Genomic DNA, 20,366 nt, shown 5'->3' on the forward strand with positions numbered 1-20,366 from the left:
TTTACTCACTGAAAGTTTTGCCAAGCCTTAAACTTCAAAGTAAAAGGGGAACTCAGCCTCTTTACTTAAAGCTGCATATTCAGGCAACAGAGTTTTATTAATTGCAGGCAGATAAATTTTGAAATGGCTTCAAAACTAAATATTAATTTGAAATCGTCACCCTCTACTTCCAGGGGCACATCCCCAGTGCCTGGCACAAAGCTGCAGCCTCCGCTTCCTACGCCCCCTACTGGGGATGTGTTAACGAAAGAATTTTTCCGGAGCAAACTAAGCGAGGCTCTTAATGCACTGACAATTAAAATGAAAGATAAGCTTACAGATAATAGAGAGGTGATAAAGCAGGAGAGAAAAGAGGAAATAAAAGAAATGAAAGAAGAAATCACAAGTGAAATAAAAGGACTTAAACAGGAGCTGTATGAGAAAATCGACGCTAAGGTTGTTAAAATTAGAGATGAAATACTGAGACTTGTAACTGTATTGACAGAACATACTTCTGGAATGGAAGATACTCTAGAGGTTCTTAATGATGCCAATACTAACTTGACATTGAAAACAGAGGTGGTGAAACAAAAAGTGGAAAATGCTGAAAAAGAAATTATTATGATACAGTACCGACAAATGGAGTTTGCATTAAGAGTAAGGGGGCTGCGTGAGGAGAAACAGGAGAACTTGAAACAGATCCTATCGGAAGCTTTTGACCGCCTGATGGGAAGACCAGGGACCAACCTTGACTGGCAAATCGACAAAGCTTATCGCGTTAATTCTTGACTGGCAAAGCAGAAGCAGCTTCCTCAAGACATCGTTATATATTTTACTACAAGAGAGCTTAGAAATATGGTACTGCAAGCGTCTTATAACACTAACCTTCAAATTGGCGATCAAGACCTGATTGTTTTGAAAGAGATACCACCTCAAATGTTAAAAGCCAGGAGAGACTACGCTTTTTTGGTTGAAGAACTCAGAAATCGTCAGATACAGTATAGATGGGATGCACCATTTGGCATTATATTTACATTTGATAAGCAAAGATATCGCCTCAACTCTGTACGGAAAGCCCGAGATTTTTATTATAATATATTGAAGGCCGGATACCCTGCACCATCTGGATCTGGAGAAAGACCACAAGAAGGACAGGATAGACAGCAAACTACACAACCACCAGACAAGATGGAGCATCTCTCTTTTCTAGAAGTGCAAGGTGTTATGGAACAAAGACCTAGCCGCATGACTACTAGACAAATGGAGAAACAAGCTAAAAAGCAACAGCATCAACAATCACCGGCCATCGATCAAGGAACTACAACAACAAGTCTGGAAGCAGTGGGAGGAGCTAGACCTAAGGTTAAACAGGCCATGCAGGAAGCTCTAAAAATGCTTCAGCCAACCAAAGATGACAACTAAGATTTTAACATGGAATGTCAACGGACTGAATTCTCCACAGAAGAGGAAAAAAATATTTCATTATCTCAAACAGTTTAAGAATGATGTAATTTGTTTGCAAGAAACTCATATCAAGTCAACTGATCAAAAATATTTGATTAACTCAAAACTTGGTCAACATTTTGCAGCTTCCGCTATGGAAAAGAAGAATGGTATAGTTGTATACTTAAGAAAATATATGAAAGCTGAATTAATAGAAGCAGATCCCTTCGAAAGATATATTGCTTTAGACTTAATCCTAGAAGGGAAAAAGACATTACTTTTGGGAATTTATGCTCCCAATCAACAGCAAGATAGATTCTATAGAAATCTTCATGCTAAATTAGTACAGTGGGACTATAGTTCCTGTATACTATTGGGTGATTGGAATGGTGTGATAGACACTAAGAGAGATAAGAAGACTTCCCGCCTAAATACTAAGATGCGAGCAAAGTTACCCAAACCTTTCTTTGACATCATGGATGACTTTGAATTGAGAGATATTTGGCGAGAAAGAAATGCAGAGGAATATGACTTCACTTTCTTCTCGGACAGGCATCAATCCCTTTCAAGGATTGATTTTATACTAACCACTAATGATTTGCTTTCTAGGGTCAAGAAGAGAAAGATTGCGGCTAGGGTCATTTCAGACCATAACCCAGTTTGGATGGAGTTGGGAAGGGTAGTGCAGGCAAGAAGGTCTTGGAGATTGAATGAAAACTTATTTAGATATGAAAAGTATATTAATGATTGTAAAAAATTACTATCTGAATATTTTGTTTTGAATATGAATAAGGGTACATCTATGGAATTCGTATGGGATGCAAGCAAAGCGTATATGAGAGGAGTGCTGATGAATATAAATAAAACACATAGAAATAAACAAGGGTTAAAACGAACAGAACTGGAAGAGGAAATTAAGAGAAAAGAGTTGGAGTTAACAATGAACCCAGACGATATAAAGGTTAAGGAAGCTATTAACATATTAAAATCTCAATTTGACATGTTGATCTCTGACCAGGTAGCCACTAATTTATTATATGCAAAACACAATACTTTTTGTAATGCAAACAAACCTGGCAGATGGTTAGCTTATCAGATTAGGAAAAAAAGGAAAACTCGAAATATATCTAAACTGATTTACAGAGGGAAGGAGGTGTTTCAACAGGAAGAGATTCAAAAGGCCTTCCGGGAATTTTTTACAGAACTGTATAAAGGGGGTAAAATTAATGGTTTAGATATAGACAAATATTTAGATAAAGAGAAAATACCTTCAGTTAGAGAAGAGCATAGGCAAAAATTGAAACCAATAACCTCGGGGGAAATCTTGCAGGTAATTAAGCAATTAAAGTCAGGGAAAGCACCAGGTACAGATGGCTTGACAGCGGTTTACTATAAAAACTTACAGTTAGAAATGGTAGAACCTCTTAGAGAATTATTTAATATGATTCAAATGGAAGGTAAAGTGCCTCCATCTTGGAAGACAGCGTTTATATTTTTGATACCCAAAGAAGATCAAGATACTACTCAACCTAAAAATTATAGACCTATTTCATTACTGAATGTAGATTATAAAATTTTTACTAAAATATTAGCAAATAGGTTAATGTTGGTTATTCAACAATTGATACACACGGACCAAACAGGTTTTATATAGGGGAGACAGATGAAAAGTAATGTCAGATTAATTATTAATGCATTAGAATATTTGGGAAAGAACAACCAGATCCCTGCTGCGTTTATATTTTTGGATGCTGAGAAGGCCTTTGATAGAGTTAACTGGCAATTTCTGCTGAAGATATTGCAAAAAATGCAGATAGGAGATAATTTTTTACAGTCAATTAAAGCAATATACCAACAGCAAACAGCACAAATCATAGTCAATGGAAGTTTAACAGACTCTTTTCAAATTGGAAAAGGTACAAGACAGGGCTGTCCTTTGTCCCCATTATTGTTTATTATAACTTTGGAAGTACTGTTGAATAAAATACGGGGCTTGGATGGTTTAAAAGGGATCAAAATTAGGCAGCAAGAATATAGAGTCCACGCCTTTGCGGATGATTTGGTCATAATATTGGAACAACCGCAGGAATCCAGTACGGTCTTAATGAATACGATTAATCAATATGGTCAAGTGTCTGGCTTTAAAATAAATTTAGGAAAAACAAAAATATTAGCTATAAATATGAATACTAAACAAAAGGAAGAATTAGGAGTGATGCTAGGATGTGAGGTAGTTAAAAAAGTCAAATATCTTGGAGTTAACATTTTAACTTCAAATGGGAAATTATATAAGCATAATTATGAACCACTTTGGCATAGTATACAGACGGAGATGAAAAATGGGAGAAATTGCACTTATCTTTGCTGGGTAGGATAGCGGCAGTGAAAATGAACATTTTACCAAAATTTTTATTTCTTTTCCAAATGTTACCTATACTTAAAAAAGATGCGAATCTTTTAGAATGGCAGAAGGGTATCAACAAATTTGTATGGGCAGGAAAGAAGCCGAGGGTAAAGATGAAAATAATGCAAGATGTACATGAGAAAGGAGGATTGAAACTACCTAATTTAAAACTATATTATGATGCAGTGGCATTATCTGTAATTAGTGATTGGACTCATTTAACCAATGATAGAATATTGAATATTGAGGGACACGATCTGGTATATGGTTGGCATGCTTACCTGTTATTCAACAAAAAATTGGATAAGAATTTTAAAAGTCTTATCTTAAGAAATGCTTTACTGCAGGTCTGGAAAAAATACCAATATAAATTAAATGACAAGATACCCATGTGGGCAATTCCTAGACACGCAATTGAAAATATGAATATAGCACAAAAACAGGATAGAATTACTTACAGACAGCTTCTTACCTCGGAAAGGGGGGGGTATTACAATTAAAATCCTTAGAGGTATTAAAAGAGGAGAAGGTAGTTCAAACATGGTTCCAGTATGGGCAATTACAGGCTAGGTGGAAAATAGATCAAAAAATTGGTTTTATCCAAGTTGAGGATAATTTGTTTAAACAAATAAGAGATCAAAGCTTAATGCATATAAAGAGGATATATAATGTATTAATACAGATGGATTCGGAAACAGAATTAGTTAAAGATTGTATGATAAAATGGGCTCAAAATATTGAAGAACCAATAATGTTGGAGACATGGGAAAGAATCTGGGTAAGAAATGTGAAATTTACACAAGCTCAAAATCTGAGAGAAAATTTTTACAAGATGTTCTATAGATGGCATTTAGATCCTAAAAAGTTGGCTTCTATGTATCCGAATGTACAGCCTAAATGTTGGAGGTGTGGTTCTCTTGATGCTACATATTATCATATATGGTGGACCTGCCAAAAGGTTAAGGCATTCTGGATAAAAATATGGTGGGTTATGCAAAATATCTTTAAAAGAAGGATAAAGTTTACTCCTCAGTTATTTTTATTAGGTATATGTACTGATTTTCCAGTGGTAGAGACTAACTTGATTCTGCACCTAATAACGGCAGCAAGACTGTTGGTGGCGCAATACTGGAAGAAGGAAGACTTGCCTACAATCCAAGAATGGACATTGAAAGTCACAAACCTGTTACTAAGCATCAAACCAGAAAACATAAGCAGTTCAATATGGCATTTGAGCCTGCATATAATTGTGGCCGCAAGAATAACCTATGCACAATTTTGGAAATCCACTACTATACCGTCGGAAGATGCTATAATTAAAAAGATCTACGAATGTGCAGAAATGGACAGAATGACGGGTTGGCTGAGGGACAAAGGAGAAACAGAACATTATCTTAGCTGGAACCTATGGTATATGTGGGCGACAAGGAGAACAGCAGGGACTTAAAATGGGGAAAGTTAACATAGGTACCGTAATAGATCCCTGAATCTTGCAATGAGAAGATGTGGCTTAGAGACCTAACAATGAGGAAAGAAAGAAAAAACTGGGCTGTGAATGACTGTCACCGTGGGGGGGGAGGGGAGGGGGGGTTGTATGTTTAAAACGGCATTTGTATCTGTATGTTTTACTTTATATTGTTATGTATGATTTGTCTTGCTTATGTCGTTGCATTTATGTCGCTGTATTTTTCTTCCTGTTTTTTAAAGATAATAATGTTTAATAAAAATTATATTTAAAAAAAAAAAAAGAAAGTCACAAACTTAGCCGAGATGGCTAAAATATCGGCATATCTTAAAGATCACTCAAATGAGAGATATAAACGAGACTGGAAAAAATGGATTGACTATATACAAAATAAATACGGGACCAAGAAATTCCAGTTAGTCTATGCTTAAGATCAGAAATGATTTAAATTGTTTAAAGTTAGTTCAGCAAGAAGAAGCTAAGGTCAATGTAGAATGTCATTAATTTCTTTATTTCTTTTTTCTCAATAGATTTTAGACTGTTAATTAAAAATCCATACCGTGTACGGGTTCTGGGAAGTCGGGGGGGAGGAGGAGGGGGGTTGGGGGGTGGAGGGAGGGAGGGGCATACAAAAAAATTGTACTTCAATGTTTTAATGATTGACGAATGATGAAATATTTGTGTTTTTTAAAAGAAATAAAACCCTTTGGAACTGAAAAAAAAATGAAGTGAAAGGCACTGAGAAACTGTCATAGGACTGTATTTCAGTCTCTGGCATGGGTGAAATTCAGCAGGTTCTGACAGGTTCTGGAGAACCGGTAGTGGAAATTTTGAGTAGTTTGGAGAATCAACAAATACCACCTCTTGCTGGCCCGAGTGGAGTGGGAATGGAGATTTTGCAGTATCCTTCCCCTGCCACGCCCACCAAGCCACCCCAAAGAACCGGTAGTAAAAAAAATTGAATTTCACCACTGCCTCTTCACTAATGTACATAATACCACATACAGATTCAATGACCATTTTTTATGTATACACACACATATATGCTGGTCTTATTGTATTCGGATCTTTTCCCGTGTAAGATTGAGAGTCTTGGCAACATTTCGGCGAGGTCCCGCTCGCCATTTTCAGGCTGGTGCCTTCGGCTTCAGGCCTGTGCGAGCAAAGCATGATCGGAGTTGCCGTCTTTCTATAAATATTGGTGGGGGTGTGTGGAGTGCTGGCTTTGTTGCTGTACGTTGGCTGTGTTGTAACATCTTGATTAGTTAATGGAGTTGATGTTTGCAGATTAGTCGGCTGTTTCGTAACATCCTGTGTGACTGAGGTACTGACTATGTGTCTATTGTTCTTTTGTGTTGTAACAACTTGGGTAATAGGCGGTGTGATGACATCCTGAGCTCTATTGTAGTGATATCCTGAGTCCTGTGCTACAACCTCCTGGGGGGGTTGGCTGCGTTGTAACATCCTGAGCCTTTGCGTTATAACCTCCTGAGTTCGGTGATGTAATGTCCTGAGCAGATGGCTGTGGTGTAACATCTGAAGGTGGCAAGTGGGACCTAATTGAAATGTTGCCAAGATATTCTCAATCTTATGTATGTATGTATGTATGTATGTATGTATGTATATATGTGTGTATGTATGTATGTACATATATGTATGTATGTATACACACACACACACACACACACAAACATGTTGCCAAGACAATCTCAATCTTACACAGGATATATCCTGGTCTTGTATTCGGGTCTTTTCCCATGTAAGATTGAGATTATATTGGCAACGTTTTGGCGAGGTCTCACTTGCCATCTTCAGGCTGGGTTTTGGGCTTAAAGCATGGGCGGAGCTGCCGTCTTTCTATAAATCTTGGTGGGTGGGTGTGGAGTGCTGGCTTTGTTTCAGTAAGTGGAATGATTGGTTGTGTGGATGTATCATGCATGATTGGTAGATTGGTGCTGATTGGTGCTGGCTGTGTGTCCATTGTTGTTCCATGTTGTAACGGCCTGGGTCGTGGGTGGGGCTCATTTGTTGACAAGGGCTGGTTTCCAGATGTCTGGTAGGCGGGAGATATCGTAATTTATTCATGTTGTGGGGGTGTTTCTCTATTCTGATAGCTTCCATAATTATTCTCTTGTTGAAGTGTTCAGTTTTGGAGATTAACCTGGTTCCTTCAAAATTAATTTCATGTCCTGTAGCTTTAAAAGGGAAAGGGAGGAAGTTTTTTCTTTTTTCCTTACTGCGTTCTTGTGTTCTGCAATGTGTGCATTTATTCTCCTGTTTGTTTGTCCTATGTATGTTGCAGGGCAGATTTTGCATGGTATTTCGTAGACTCCTTGGTTTTCTAGCTGGATTTTGTCTTTGGGGTTTCTTAAGATGTTGGCTGTTTTTTGGTCAGTGTTAAAGGCTGTCTTGATATTGTGTTTGTGGAGAATTTTGTTGATTTTATCTGTGGTGCCTTTGATGTAAGGAAGGAGGGCGATGCCGTTGTCCGGTTCTGTGTGTCAATTTTTTGGGGGAATCTCCCTTTGGATTAGGTTGGTAATTGTTTTTCTTTGGAATCTGTTGGAGATTAATACGTTTGTGAGAGTGTGTAATTCAGTTTTCAGGTGGTCTTTGTCAGCTAAGCATTTGGTTCTGGAGATAAGGGTCTTGGCTACAGAGTTGATCTGTGCAGGGTGGTGATGGGATTGTGCGTTTAAGTAGCGGTTGGTTGTGTGTTTTTTTCCGGTAGATGGTGTGTCCTAGGGAGCCATTGGGTTTTTTGTAGATTAGGACATCCAGAAAGGGAAATTGGTTGTTTGCTTCTATTTCCATAGTGAATTGTATTTTGGCATGTAGGCTGTTGAGATGTGTGAGGAAGTTGTCCAGTTTTTCTTTCCCGTGTGGCCAAATCACGAAAGTGTCATCAACATATCTAACCCAATTTGGGTTTGTGTTCAGATTTATCTAAGGCGTTAGTTTCAAAATGTTCCATGTATAAGTTTGCGATGACGGGTGAGAGCGCTGATCCCATGGGTGCTCCTTCTATCTGTTTGCATCTTTGTCAATTATGGATGAAGTATGTGTTGGTTAGGCAGTGGTTGGTAAGGTCCAGGGTGTGTTTAGGGTTAGGGTATTTGTGTTTCTCTGAAAATAAGACTTATTTTCTTTTTACCCACAAAATATGGCTTGGACCTTATTATGAGGGAGGGTTTATTGTTTTGGGGTTGTCAGGCAGCTGCTGTCTTGCGAGCGGGCTCCCAAAGAGCCAGGCACAGTCTCATGGGCGAATGGCTGTGTTGCGCTGTCGCAGCAGCGTAACACAACAGCCATGAAGCAACCAGGCTCACAAGCAGCCACCCGGCAAACCCCTTCCAGCCGGGCACAGCGCCATTCACTGACCTAGGGGTATCGCCAAGCCACTTGAGCACCTGTTTGCCACCGCCCTGCTCCCGCAGCTTGGCACCTTCAAAATGCCAGTGAATGGCGCTCTGCATGGCTGGAGAGGGGGGTTGTGCAAGCAGCTGTTCCACTCCCGCTTGCGCACCTCCCAGTCTCACGATGCCCTGGCCCAGCTCTCCACGCAGAGCCATAGCACCTCCACTGCTGCTGCCACTGCCACCATCCCAGAATGGCTTTTTCGGCGGCTTCCAAACAAAGTCTACCGGCAGTGGCCGCTCTGGGCATACACTCTATGGTTGTGGGCCAGCTGCTGACAGAGCATACAACCATAGAGTGTGCGCCCAGAGCGGCCACTGCCAAAGTGAGAGCGGAACAGCCACTCGTGCAACTCCCCTCTCCAGCTGTGCAGAGCACCATTCACTGATATTTCGAAGGCAGGGAGGGCTTATATTTTTGCCCACCAGAAAAATGTGGCATGGCCTTATTATCCAGACATGTCATATTTTCGGGGAAACACGGTATAGTATGTGTGTGTGTGTGTGTGTGTGTGTGTGTGTGTGTGTGTGTGTACACACATATATACATGCACACACATATTTTCCAAGAGGAGTAAGAAAAGTTCTCTTTCTTTCTACTTGAAATGAGCTTAAAATCATTGTCCCTCTGCTGTCAACTGAAAAAAAAAAGAATTTAATGAATTTGGTAGGAAAAAAGGAAAAGGCAAGGGAAAAATGCTTAAATCTATTGTATTTCATCTAACAAGAATATAGTGATTTTAAGTATCTTTGTAGGGGGAAAGGGGGAAGTGATACAAATAGTCCCTATAGATTAACTAAAAAGTAAACTGGAACTATTTGGAAGTGATGATCACAAGGTTTGAAGCAATAGGCCACTTACATAGATTCCATGGTCACATTTTTGCGCATGTGCGAGCTGCGGTATGGTCGGCAGCTTTTCTTGCTCCGGCTGGATAGGCAGAAGGAATGCTGGAAACATCACCAGTTTTAGCTGCGAGTCTTCCGGAAAGGAGCTCTAATGGTAGAGTATGATCCAGGGGACCCAGGCAGGCGACTAGCTGGGGAGTCGCCGTTCTCGGCTGGCTCCCAGCCTACGTGGTTGTTTTGCCGGTTTTTCCTATCGAGCAGCGAAGATGGCGCCTTCACGCTGGCAATGCCGCTCCCGGAAGTTTTAACGACGCCAGCACTTTGTGACTATTTTCTGGTTTCGGGAGACCCAAGAGAGCCTTGGACTACTCTGGACTGTACAGGAGATCATCGTGCCAGGGAGGGGGTGGCTGGCCCAGATGGCACCAAAGGGGATCGAGCGGCAGGCTTCGTTGACACCACCATGGCCCTCCCGGGTGCCCTCCCCTCCCGTATCACCTCAACAACTTGCGGCGGTCTTGCCGGTCTTGTTCCTGCTTTCAACGAATTGGAAGGAGCCCTTGGATTTGCACCAATTTATTGTCAACTTTTGGGGAGTGGGTTGGCCGATTCGTGCGGCGCTGGATGGAAGGGGGCAGCGGACTTTGCTTGGCATCTTTGCTCCCCCTCAGCACCCTCCCCCGGCTCCACTCGATCAGGGCCTCTTTGCAGTGCATCCTCTCCCCGCCTTCCTTTACGATTGCGGAGCCTCCTTCCCTTTTTTACCATCTTCACCATCTGGCTCTCTTTGTTTACGAACTTGGACTCTCAGATTTCCAGATCTATGTCCCTGCTCCTTTGTTGCGACTACTGCCGCCCACCGCTACCCCAAGAACATTATTCCAACCATTGGGGACACCATTCCATCTGCCCTCCATTTACAATCGCCTCACCCAACACGGATTTTTGGACCTTTGGCTTTGGGTGTCTTTTAGGACTTGAGGAAGGGAGGGGCAGAGCAGCTCTCCCTCCTCCTTCCGCACCATTGACTATCTCAAACCGCACTAACGCAGTGCTCCACAAATCTTATGAATGTGGTGTGGATGGTGTGCCTGTTTGATGTCTGTACCCACTTTTTAAAATTCATTATTGTTGTATTTTCTGTGTTTTACCTGACTTATGTGGGGACTGTATGGGTGAGTGGCTATGTATGTATGAGAGGACTGGGAGTGCAGCCTGGTACCTCCTCCACTGAGTGCTGTTGCAGAAGTGGTAGGGGGGCCCAGGTCTATCTCCCATCCTAGAATGACTGATATAAATCGCCTGCCGGAAGGAACGGAGGCTGTGAGGGGGGAAATGAAGCCTATGATTGCGGGAGTGGGCTGGAGCATTACGGTCATTACGGGGAGGGGCAGGTACGATGGGAACTTCAGGGCTAGCCATTACCGAGGAAGGAGGATTTGCTACGTCGCAGCTATCCCCCCTTCCGGCCCTATTAGTTCTACTCCAGGGACAGATGGCGGGAGTTGTCAGGACCTTGGTCTCAGGCTGTTGCTGCTAAATGCCAGGTCTGTGGTTCACAAAGCTCCCCTCATCTGGGACCTAATATTAGATGAGGGGGCAGACCTGGCATGTATTACTGAAACCTGGCTGGGCCCGGAGGGAGGAGTCCCCCTCACTGAAATGTGCCCAGAAGGTTTTCAGGTGCTTCATCAGCCGCGACCCCAGAGAAAGGGGTGGGGGAGTGGCTGTCATCGTCCGAAGGTCTTTAGTTCCTCGTAGGATCCCTGCTCCAGAGCTTGTCGGGTGTGAGTCCCTGTTGGTGAAGTTGGACCTTGGGGGTCAAGTGGGCTTGTTGTTAACGTACCTACCTCCCAACAGCGTTGCAACAGCCCTCCCCTCGCTCCTCGAGTCAGTAGCCGAGCTGGCGGTAGAGTTCCCCAGGCTTATGGTGCTGGGGGATTTCAACCTGCCAATGCTAGGTGAACGCTCTGACGGGCGCAGGAGTTCATGGCTTCCATGACAGCCATGGACTTGACCCAAGTAATTCGGGGTTTGACTCATTCAGCGGATCACACACTTGACCTTGTACTCCTCTCGGAGCAGTGGAGACGTGATCTAGAGTTGAGGGGCATTAAGATCTTGCCCTTGTCATGGTCTGATCACTTCCTACTGAGGCTTGACTTTCAGAAACCAATCCCCCACTGTAGGGAGGAGGAACCGATTAGGTGGTTCCGCCCCAGACGCCTGATGGACCCTATGGGATTTCAGACGGCGCTTGGAGAAATACCTGACACTCTCGTCCACAGTCCGGTGGAGTCCTTAGTCGCTGCCTGGAATACAGCGGCAGCGGGGGCTCTAAACCGGATTGCGCCTTTGCGACCTCTCCGAGGTAGCGGATCCAGGAGAGCTCCTTGGTTTACCAAGGAACTCCGGGAGATGAAGCGTCAAGAGACGTCTAGAGCGCCACTGGAGGGCCAGTAAATCTGAGTCAGACCGAGCATTGGTGAGAGCCTTTATCAGAGCCTATCTCGTGGCAATACGGGTGGTGAAATGTGCGCATTTTGCCGCTCTTATTGCATCCGCTGAATTGCACCCAGCCGCCTTGTTTAGAATAATCCGCTCCCTCTTGAAAGGGAGGGATACGGATGACCCTTCACAAGGTAGAGCTGAGGAATTTGTTCAGTTTCTAACAGATAAAGTCGCTCATATTCGGACGGAGCTGGACTCCAATTCCACGGTACCAGCCGAGGTACTGGGGGAAGGTCTTGAGCGGAGTTTATGGAGCGAGTTTCAACTTGTCTCTCCTGAGGAAGTGGACAAGGCCATGGGAATGTTGAGTGCCTCCACCAGTATACTGGACCCGTGCCCCTCCTGGCTGGTCTCGACCAGCAGGGAGGTGACATGTGGCTGGATCCAGGCGATAGTTAACACCTCTCTCCGGGAGGGAATTTTCCCGCTCCTCCTAAAGGATGCGGTGGTGAGACCCCTCCTGAAGAAGCCTTCTCTGGACCCAGCCGATAGCAACTATCGTCCAGTCTCCAACCTGCCCTTTGTAGGGAAGGTTGTTGAGAAAGTGGTGGCCTTTCAACTCCGATGGTCCTTGGATGAAACCGATTATCTGGATTCCTTTCAGTCTGGCTTCAGGCCTGGTTACAGCACGGAAACTGCTTTGGTCGCGCTGATCGATGATCTCTGGCGAGCCAGGGATAGGGGTCACCCCTCTATCCTTGTGCTCCTTGACCTCTCAGTGGCCTTCGATACCATCGACATGGTATCCTGCGACGGTTACGGGAGGTGGGAGTGGGAGGCACCGTCCTTCGGTGGTTCTCCTCCTACCTCTCGGACAGGTCGCAGTCGGTGTTGGTCGGAGGGCAGAGGTCGACCCCTAGGCCCCTCAATTATGGGGTGCCGCAGGGTTCGGTCCTGTCCCCCCTCTATTTAACATCTACATGAAGCCGCTGGGTGAGATCATACGCTGGCACGGGATTAAATACCATCAATATGAAAACAATACGCAATTGTATCTGTCCGCCCCGTGCCAACTCAGTGAAGCGGTAGAAGTGATGTGCCAGTGCCTGGAGGCTGTCAGGGTCTGGATGGGAATGAACAAGCTTGCACTCAATCCCAACAAGACCGAGTGGCTATTGATGTTCCCTCCCAAAGATTGGCTAACTATTCCATCCCTCAGTCTGGGGGGTGAAATTATACGCCCCTCAGAGAGGGTTCGCAATTTGGGAGTCCTCCTGGACCCACAGCTGACTTTAGAACACCACTTGTCGGCTGTGACCAGGGGGACCTTTGCCCAGGTTCACCTGGTGCACCAATTGCGACCCTACCTGGACCGGGAGGCCCTTCAGACAGTCACTCATGCCCTCGTGACCTCAAGACTGGATTACTGTAACGCGCTCTACATGGGGCTGCCCTTGAAGAATGTTCGAAGACTTCAGTTAGTCCAGAACACAGCCATGCGAGCGAGTGTGGATGCACCTAGATACACCCACGTTACACCTATCCTCCGCGAGCTGCATTGGCTACCCATTGGTCTCCGGACACGCTTCAAGGTGCTAGTCATTACTTATAAAGCCCTACATGGCATCGGACCTGGGTACCTGAGAGACCGCCTCTTGCCAATTACCTCCCAAAGACCGATTCGATCGCACAGACTAGGCCTTCTCCAGATTCCATCTGCCAGCCAATGTCAGCTGGCGACCCCCCGGGGAAGAGCCTTCTCTGTTGCAGCTCCGGCCCTCTGGAACGAGCTCCCCGTGGAGATCCGGACCCTTACTACCCTCCCGGCCTTCCGTAAAGCCACTAAGTCCTGGCTGCTCCGGCAGGCTGGGGGCTGTTGAAGTATCCAGCCCCACGGTAACTATGAATGTTGTTGTATTTTGAATTGTTGTTTTGTCTTATTTACCCCCTTCCCCTTTTTATTGTAAGCCGCCCGGAGTCCTCCGGGAGTGGGCGGCATACAAGACCAATAAACTCAACTCATTTTAAAAGGTGAACGCAGAAAAGATCTTCAAGTGCTGCTACCTTCTGAGATGACATTTCTATATAGAGATAAAGTTTTGCCTTGAAACAAGCATGGAAAAGGAGGGGCGGTTTCATATATATGTTATAATTCTAATTTTAAAAAGCAAAGAAACTCACAATCTTAAATGGGAAATTCAGGATTTGACAACAGATATCCCAGAAGTAAAATCTACATGCACACGCACCTATACAAACCCAGAGTTCTCACATCTATAAAATTTTCGTTTCACAAAGCTGTTCTTTGTTAAAAAAAAAATATTTGCACATATTTATATGTAATGTAAAATTTGTCTCTTTAATTTATAAATAACCTCTAAGCTAGATGTTACTATATGCCACTGTTCAAAACTTGGATTATTTTAATGGCTTTGAACTACAAAGTAGTTCATAAGCACTGACAGAAAAGATAGCTTTCAGAATCTGACCAATCATTATATTTGCAATTGTTAAAGCATTAATTACTATAAGATATTTTCCTTCCCCCTGCACAGCCTTGTTTACAGATTTAAAAGTTTTCCTACGCTGCAGAGGCACTTCTAATTTCAAGCAAAATATTATTTAGGAAGAAGGAGAGGAAAATTGTTTGGATAGGTCATAAAAGTAAACAGAACCAAATGAACTTGAACTTTTCTTTCCCAGTGAATGAAATCTAGTACAATCATAAACCAATAGTTACAAATAAGGATATAAATAAGGACTAATATTCCCATTACACATAAACTCAATGTTACATTTCTAAAGGCAAACATAATTCTATACAAATGTCATGAAAGTAGACAGATAGCATCCATTTTTATGATCCTCTACTACAATGAAAATCACTTTCAGAACTACTTAAAGGCAAAATAAGATCTGATAGTCCTCTATATGAGGAAAGAGATATGAGGCAGAAAGTTGATGAAAGGAACGAATGGATTTTAAAAAAATCACTCATGCACAAGGACAAGCATATAATTGAAAGAAAGGGAATAGCCAGCTATAAACCTATAGGATCCAAAGAACAATGACACAAGGATGGGTGTGGGTGTGAATGAATTTATATAGATTCCAAAATACATTCAGACAACTAGTAGGAGCTGAATTTATATATGAACTTAAACCTAACAAAAATCCCGAGCCACATATAGTACTATTTTATAAAAATGATGGGCCTTCTTGTTCCAGCCATTTTATATGCTCTTCTACTACTTTGTCCGTCTGAATGTGGACACTGAATGAATGTAACAAGAGAATGAATTGGATGGAACTATCTTAAAGACTGAATCTAGTCATAATCCATTGACTGTAACCACAAGATCATAAACCTCACAAAAGAAATAGCACTTTTCTGGCATAAAAAGAATGAGAGTTATGACCATACTTCAGTTATAGCACTGAAGATAGAAGCATAGGTAAATGGCTTCTAAGAACTGAACTATTAACAATGCTTGAATTCTAGCTGCAGCAGTATGTATTTCAACAAATTTCTATGGGAACTGAATATTAAACAAGGCAAATAAAAAGGCTTTTACATTTTCAGCCACATCAAGCAGGACATGGGTTCACATCAGTGGTGGGTTCTGGATCCCGTTCCAACCGGTATGGTTGGAATGGGCCCGGTATTGTCGACATGTACACGTGCAGCACACGCATGCATCTTACCTTCCAGCAACACCTTCGCGATGCTTCAGATGCTTAGCGGAACATCGCGCAGGTGTTGTATGTGTCGTGCACGTGCATGGAAGCACAAAATAGTTTAAAGACAGGTTAGGAGCGCGGGCAGGCCCTCCAGAGCACCGGAACGGAATGGTACCCGGTGCTCCAGGCAGGCTCCGGTACGCCCATATCGGGGCATACCTCCTGCAACCCACCACTCTGGTTCACATGGAATACCGCATGTCAGAAACCAGAAAAATATCGTTTAAAAAAAATTGCAGTCCCAATAAAAAACACCAAATTACAGTACTGTAATAAAAGAAAATTCTAAATGTCATACTCTCAATCTATTAATTTTCAGAGATTCCATAACCACTATTGAAATTTTCCAATAGAAATCAGGAACCAAAAGAATAAATCAAGAAATAAACTGTCACATTCATAGTTCATATTTTCCTGAGCCCTTGTAGTTACAATTCAACCCAAGGAAAAACCACAGCTCCTTAAGAACTACTGACAGGTACCTCAAGGAAGGCAACATCAGAATTGAAGTTTATTTACCTGATTTAGAATCCCAATACTGCACACATCAAGCATTACATCATATAATTTAGTCAACAGATATTTAAACTTTAACTAGACAATCTGTAACTCATTGGGTAATTATTTCAGAGAACAATAATGACCACAAGAGGCAATAAAGCTGTGAGAGTAGAAACCATTTCCAATTTCCTGCTGGTTTCACCACTGACTTTCCTTGTAGGAAACTGGAAGGGAGCTTTAGAAATTAAGTTTATGTGATTGTGGCAGACAGCAGAGGAATGTCAGCACTGGAGCAACCACAACTTTGCCAAATTTCAATCCCACAGGTCTGGAATTTTGGATGCATTCTTTAAGTTAGCCCATCTGAGGTACTGTTACCCTGTGATGCATCGTTTCTACCAATTGGAGGTTACAAACAGATAACCAGCAGGCATATGCGCAGATAATACATGGCATGATTTCTGCTTAACTGTTTTACTATTGCTTATGGCACAACAATAATAATTTTGAATTTTCTCTGATTTGGTCTTGCCTTCATATTTTTTAATCAAAAAATATCATTTGTTCTCTTTAATAGAAGAAAAAGTTAACAATATTATACTAAATTAGAAATTATACCTAATCAGTTACATATCCTAAAGAAAGCATTTTCACAACAAGCAATGTAACAAAAACACTTTTCTGTAACACATTCAGTTTTAGGATTAGTAGAGACTCTATAAAGCTGTGTTTAATCAATGGATTATAAATCAACAGTTGTGTTTGAAAGTTTGACTGTCTCATGACCGTAGCTGTGATTATTATTTAGGAAGGAACACAATCTAAAATTATAAGCTAAGTTTAAGCTAATGAAATGTCATTTTAATGTATGCCAATTAGTGTACATTCAAGTGACAATAACGTTATTCCAAGATTCAAATCTTTTTGAAGCCTAGTTCAGGGGGGAGGGGAGTTAAGTTTTGCAAAGCAAACATTTTGCTGTTTCTTGATATCCTGTTGATACCTTAAATTCTTTCTTGATAAACTACCATAACAAAGAGACTTCTTGATAAAAAGTTTAATCTCGGTAAGCAGAATGGTTGGAAGGAACCCTGGAGGTCTTCTAGTCCTGCTCAAGTAAGAAACCCTATACCACTTCAGACAAATGGCTGTCCAATCTCTTCTTAAAAACCTTTAGTGTTGGAGCACCAACAACTTCTGGAGGCAAGCCAATTAATTGTTCTGTCAGGAAATTTCTCATTTCTAGGTTGGTTCTCTCTATGATTAGTTTCCATCCATTGTTTGTTGTCCTGCCCTCAGGACAAGAATAGGTCAACCATGTCTTTGTGGCAGGCCCTTCGATATTAGAATACTGCTAGTCCTTCATTAAACTAAACATATCCAATTCTTGCATCTGTTCTTTGTATGTTTTAGCCTCCAGTCCCCTAATCATCTTTCTTGCTCTTGTCTGCAATCTTTCCAGAGTTTCAACATCTTTTTTATATTGTGGCAACCAAAACTGGATGCAATGTTTTAAGTGTGGTCTTACCAGGGCATTATAAAATGGTAGTAACACTTCATGTGATCTTGATTCTATCCCCCTTTTAAAGCAGCCCAGAACTGTGTTGGCTTTTTTAGCAGCTGAGACACTGCTGGCTCATATTTAAGTGATTTTCATTTGGAAGTAAAGGAATCCTTAGTTATAAATTTGATATAAATTCTTCATCACTTCCCTTTTTTTAATAACTCAAGCTTTCTCACTGTCAATCCAGCTTAGAAGAAAGATCTTTGTTTTTTGTTTGGTCAATGAAATGGTTAGGGTTACGGTTAGGGTTAGGACCAGGTACTGTATAATGTTAAAGGTGAAAAGTAAATATTGTTATTGTCTTGTTTCTTGTAAAAAAAAAAACTTTTCTGGACAAAGCAATCACAATTGTCTACTAAGCTATATTAGCATACACACTATGTACATGATAATACATTAACTAAAATATTAATCCAGTTTTAAGGATACAGAAATAATATTGGTTACAGTTCAAACAAAAGTTCCATAAGCAAATGATTGTTTCAAATCAACTAACATTATGTTGCATAGGGCAGATTTTTGTACTAAATACAAAGGCAACTCAGTTCAGTTCAGTTTATTACAACTATTGTTATTCATAATTTAAAACTTATTAAAACATTTGGAAAGACATAAAAAATATGAACTGCAGAGGGGCAGAGAAAGAAAACCGTTATTTCACCTTAACAAAAGAATTTTTTAAAATTGTTTTGTTTATTTAACAAAAATAAAGCCTATATCAGTGTTGGAGAACCAGTGCCAAAACGGGGCCTCACGCATGCACATGCCAGAAACTGGAAGTGCAGCTGCCCAGTGAGCATGCATATGCCAGGAAGATGATGTTCCGGTTTCCAGTGTGCACATGCACACCGGCCACCTGGTCTTCGTTTCTGGCACGCACGAAGACCAGCTGGCCGGTGCGCATGCCGGAAACCAGAAGAGCAGTCACCCAGTGTGCATGTGTGCACTGGAAAGAGGATCTTCCAGTTTCCAGTGCGCATGCCAGCTGGTCTTCACATGTACATGCATGCTAGAAACCGGAAGTTCAGGTGGCAGGTATGCATGTGCTTGCTGGAAACCGGAAGATGTATGTGTACTAGGCGGTGCTCTTCCAATTTCCAGTGTTCCCGTGTGTGTGAAGACCAGATGGCCGGCGCACCAGAACCTGGAAGAGCAATGGGGGACAGCCTGAGCACCCAGAGATGGCTCTGCATACCACTTCCAGCATGCATGCCATAGGTTCGCCATCATGGGCCTATATGGATAGCCTACAGCAGTAATGGCTAACCTTTTTCGGATCGTGTGCCAAAAGCAGGGGGAGCGCAGGGGGGTCGAACAGGGCCATGCCATCCCCCATAATGCTATGTGTGCGACCTGAAGCCCCCAGAGGGCAAAAAAAGCAGATTTTAATTCTGAAATCATGGAACCTTTAGTCCAATATATATAAAAGTAGAGAGTTTAGAAAAGACTGCATAAAACGATCGGCCAATTCATATTTCTGATTATAGAAATTGGCTCCGATATCTTCTCTTTTGTTATACTTGCCTAGCACAACCAGCCACTTCATTCTAGAGCAGGGTTCCCTAACTCCTCCCCGCCCATCTGTGGACTGGTACCAGCCCGTGGTATGCCAGCAATCGGGCCACGCAAACAAGCAAAGCCCCATCCATGGGATGCAGGCAGCATGCAAAACCACACCCCTTCCACTCCATGGAAAAAACTTTCTCCACAGATCTGGTCACTGGTACCCAAAAGGTTGGGGGGTGCACTGTTCTAGAGAGCCCCCAAGCTTTGAAAAAATATGAAACTAGAGGCTGCTGTTGAGAGGAGGGATGGCTAAGTTGCTATTCCACTAGCACTTCTTTGTTCTAGCTGATTTAAACTAGATGAAATCATTATAGAATATTTCCTGTTTCAGAAGAGGTGTTCAATACATAGTCTTGGTTTTTTAAAAAATGAATTCACAATCAGCTTGGAAATGTAAGAAGACACAGTCAAGTTTTAAAAAATAAAACAAGTACCTTGTATTCACCAATGCCAGGATCTATAAGAAATGAACGAGCTGATGTAGATGGCAAACTTGATGATCCACTGTTCACTCCTTGTTTGGCTTTATTCTTACAGTTGGTAACCGCACAGGGACCAGGCTTTCCATCTTTTTTATTCAAAATTGTAGAAGGAACATCAGACTCTGAGCGTATCAAAAGCTGAACTATATCATTCAGTCCAACATTATAATCAAATAAGGTATGGCCATCTTCAAGCTATTAAAAATGCAAAAAGAAATCCATCAGAAAAATATATATTAAAAGAAATCAATATAGTATAAAAACCTCAACATGAAAAACAGAAAAAGCTTGCATGAAAATAAAATATATGATTAATAGCTGGTATTAATGACATCTTTGTTTTTTAGGGGATTTAGAACTCTCAATGAAAAGGTGGAAAAGCTTCATTGAACAAAATGCCATAATATACTCATTTATTTAGTATATTTATATTTCTATTTTATAACTAAATAAACATAAAATAAAAATGATCCTTCCCTTTCCACACCATTTCAGAGAGTTATTC

The 20,366-nt window shown here is 41.9% G+C and overlaps 1 protein-coding gene across 3 annotated transcripts in view; it reads right to left on the bottom strand.

Annotated features, from left to right (window-relative positions):
• UHRF2 (ubiquitin like with PHD and ring finger domains 2) overlaps positions 1-20,366 on the bottom strand; it is an 87,350-nt gene that overhangs the window by 51,037 nt on the left and 15,947 nt on the right. For all 3 annotated transcript variants that reach the window (XM_032212967.1, XM_032212965.1, XM_032212966.1), the window contains exon 2: positions 19,814-20,056. Coding sequence is in view for 2 of the 3 variants with exons in the window: in XM_032212965.1 (XP_032068856.1) it covers positions 19,814-20,056 (243 nt within the window). In the remaining variant the exon portion in view is untranslated. The remainder of the gene's footprint in view (positions 1-19,813; positions 20,057-20,366) is intronic.

This window comes from Thamnophis elegans, chromosome 3 (genome assembly GCF_009769535.1).
Source record: "Thamnophis elegans isolate rThaEle1 chromosome 3, rThaEle1.pri, whole genome shotgun sequence".
Classification (NCBI taxonomy): domain Eukaryota; kingdom Metazoa; phylum Chordata; class Lepidosauria; order Squamata; family Colubridae; genus Thamnophis; species Thamnophis elegans.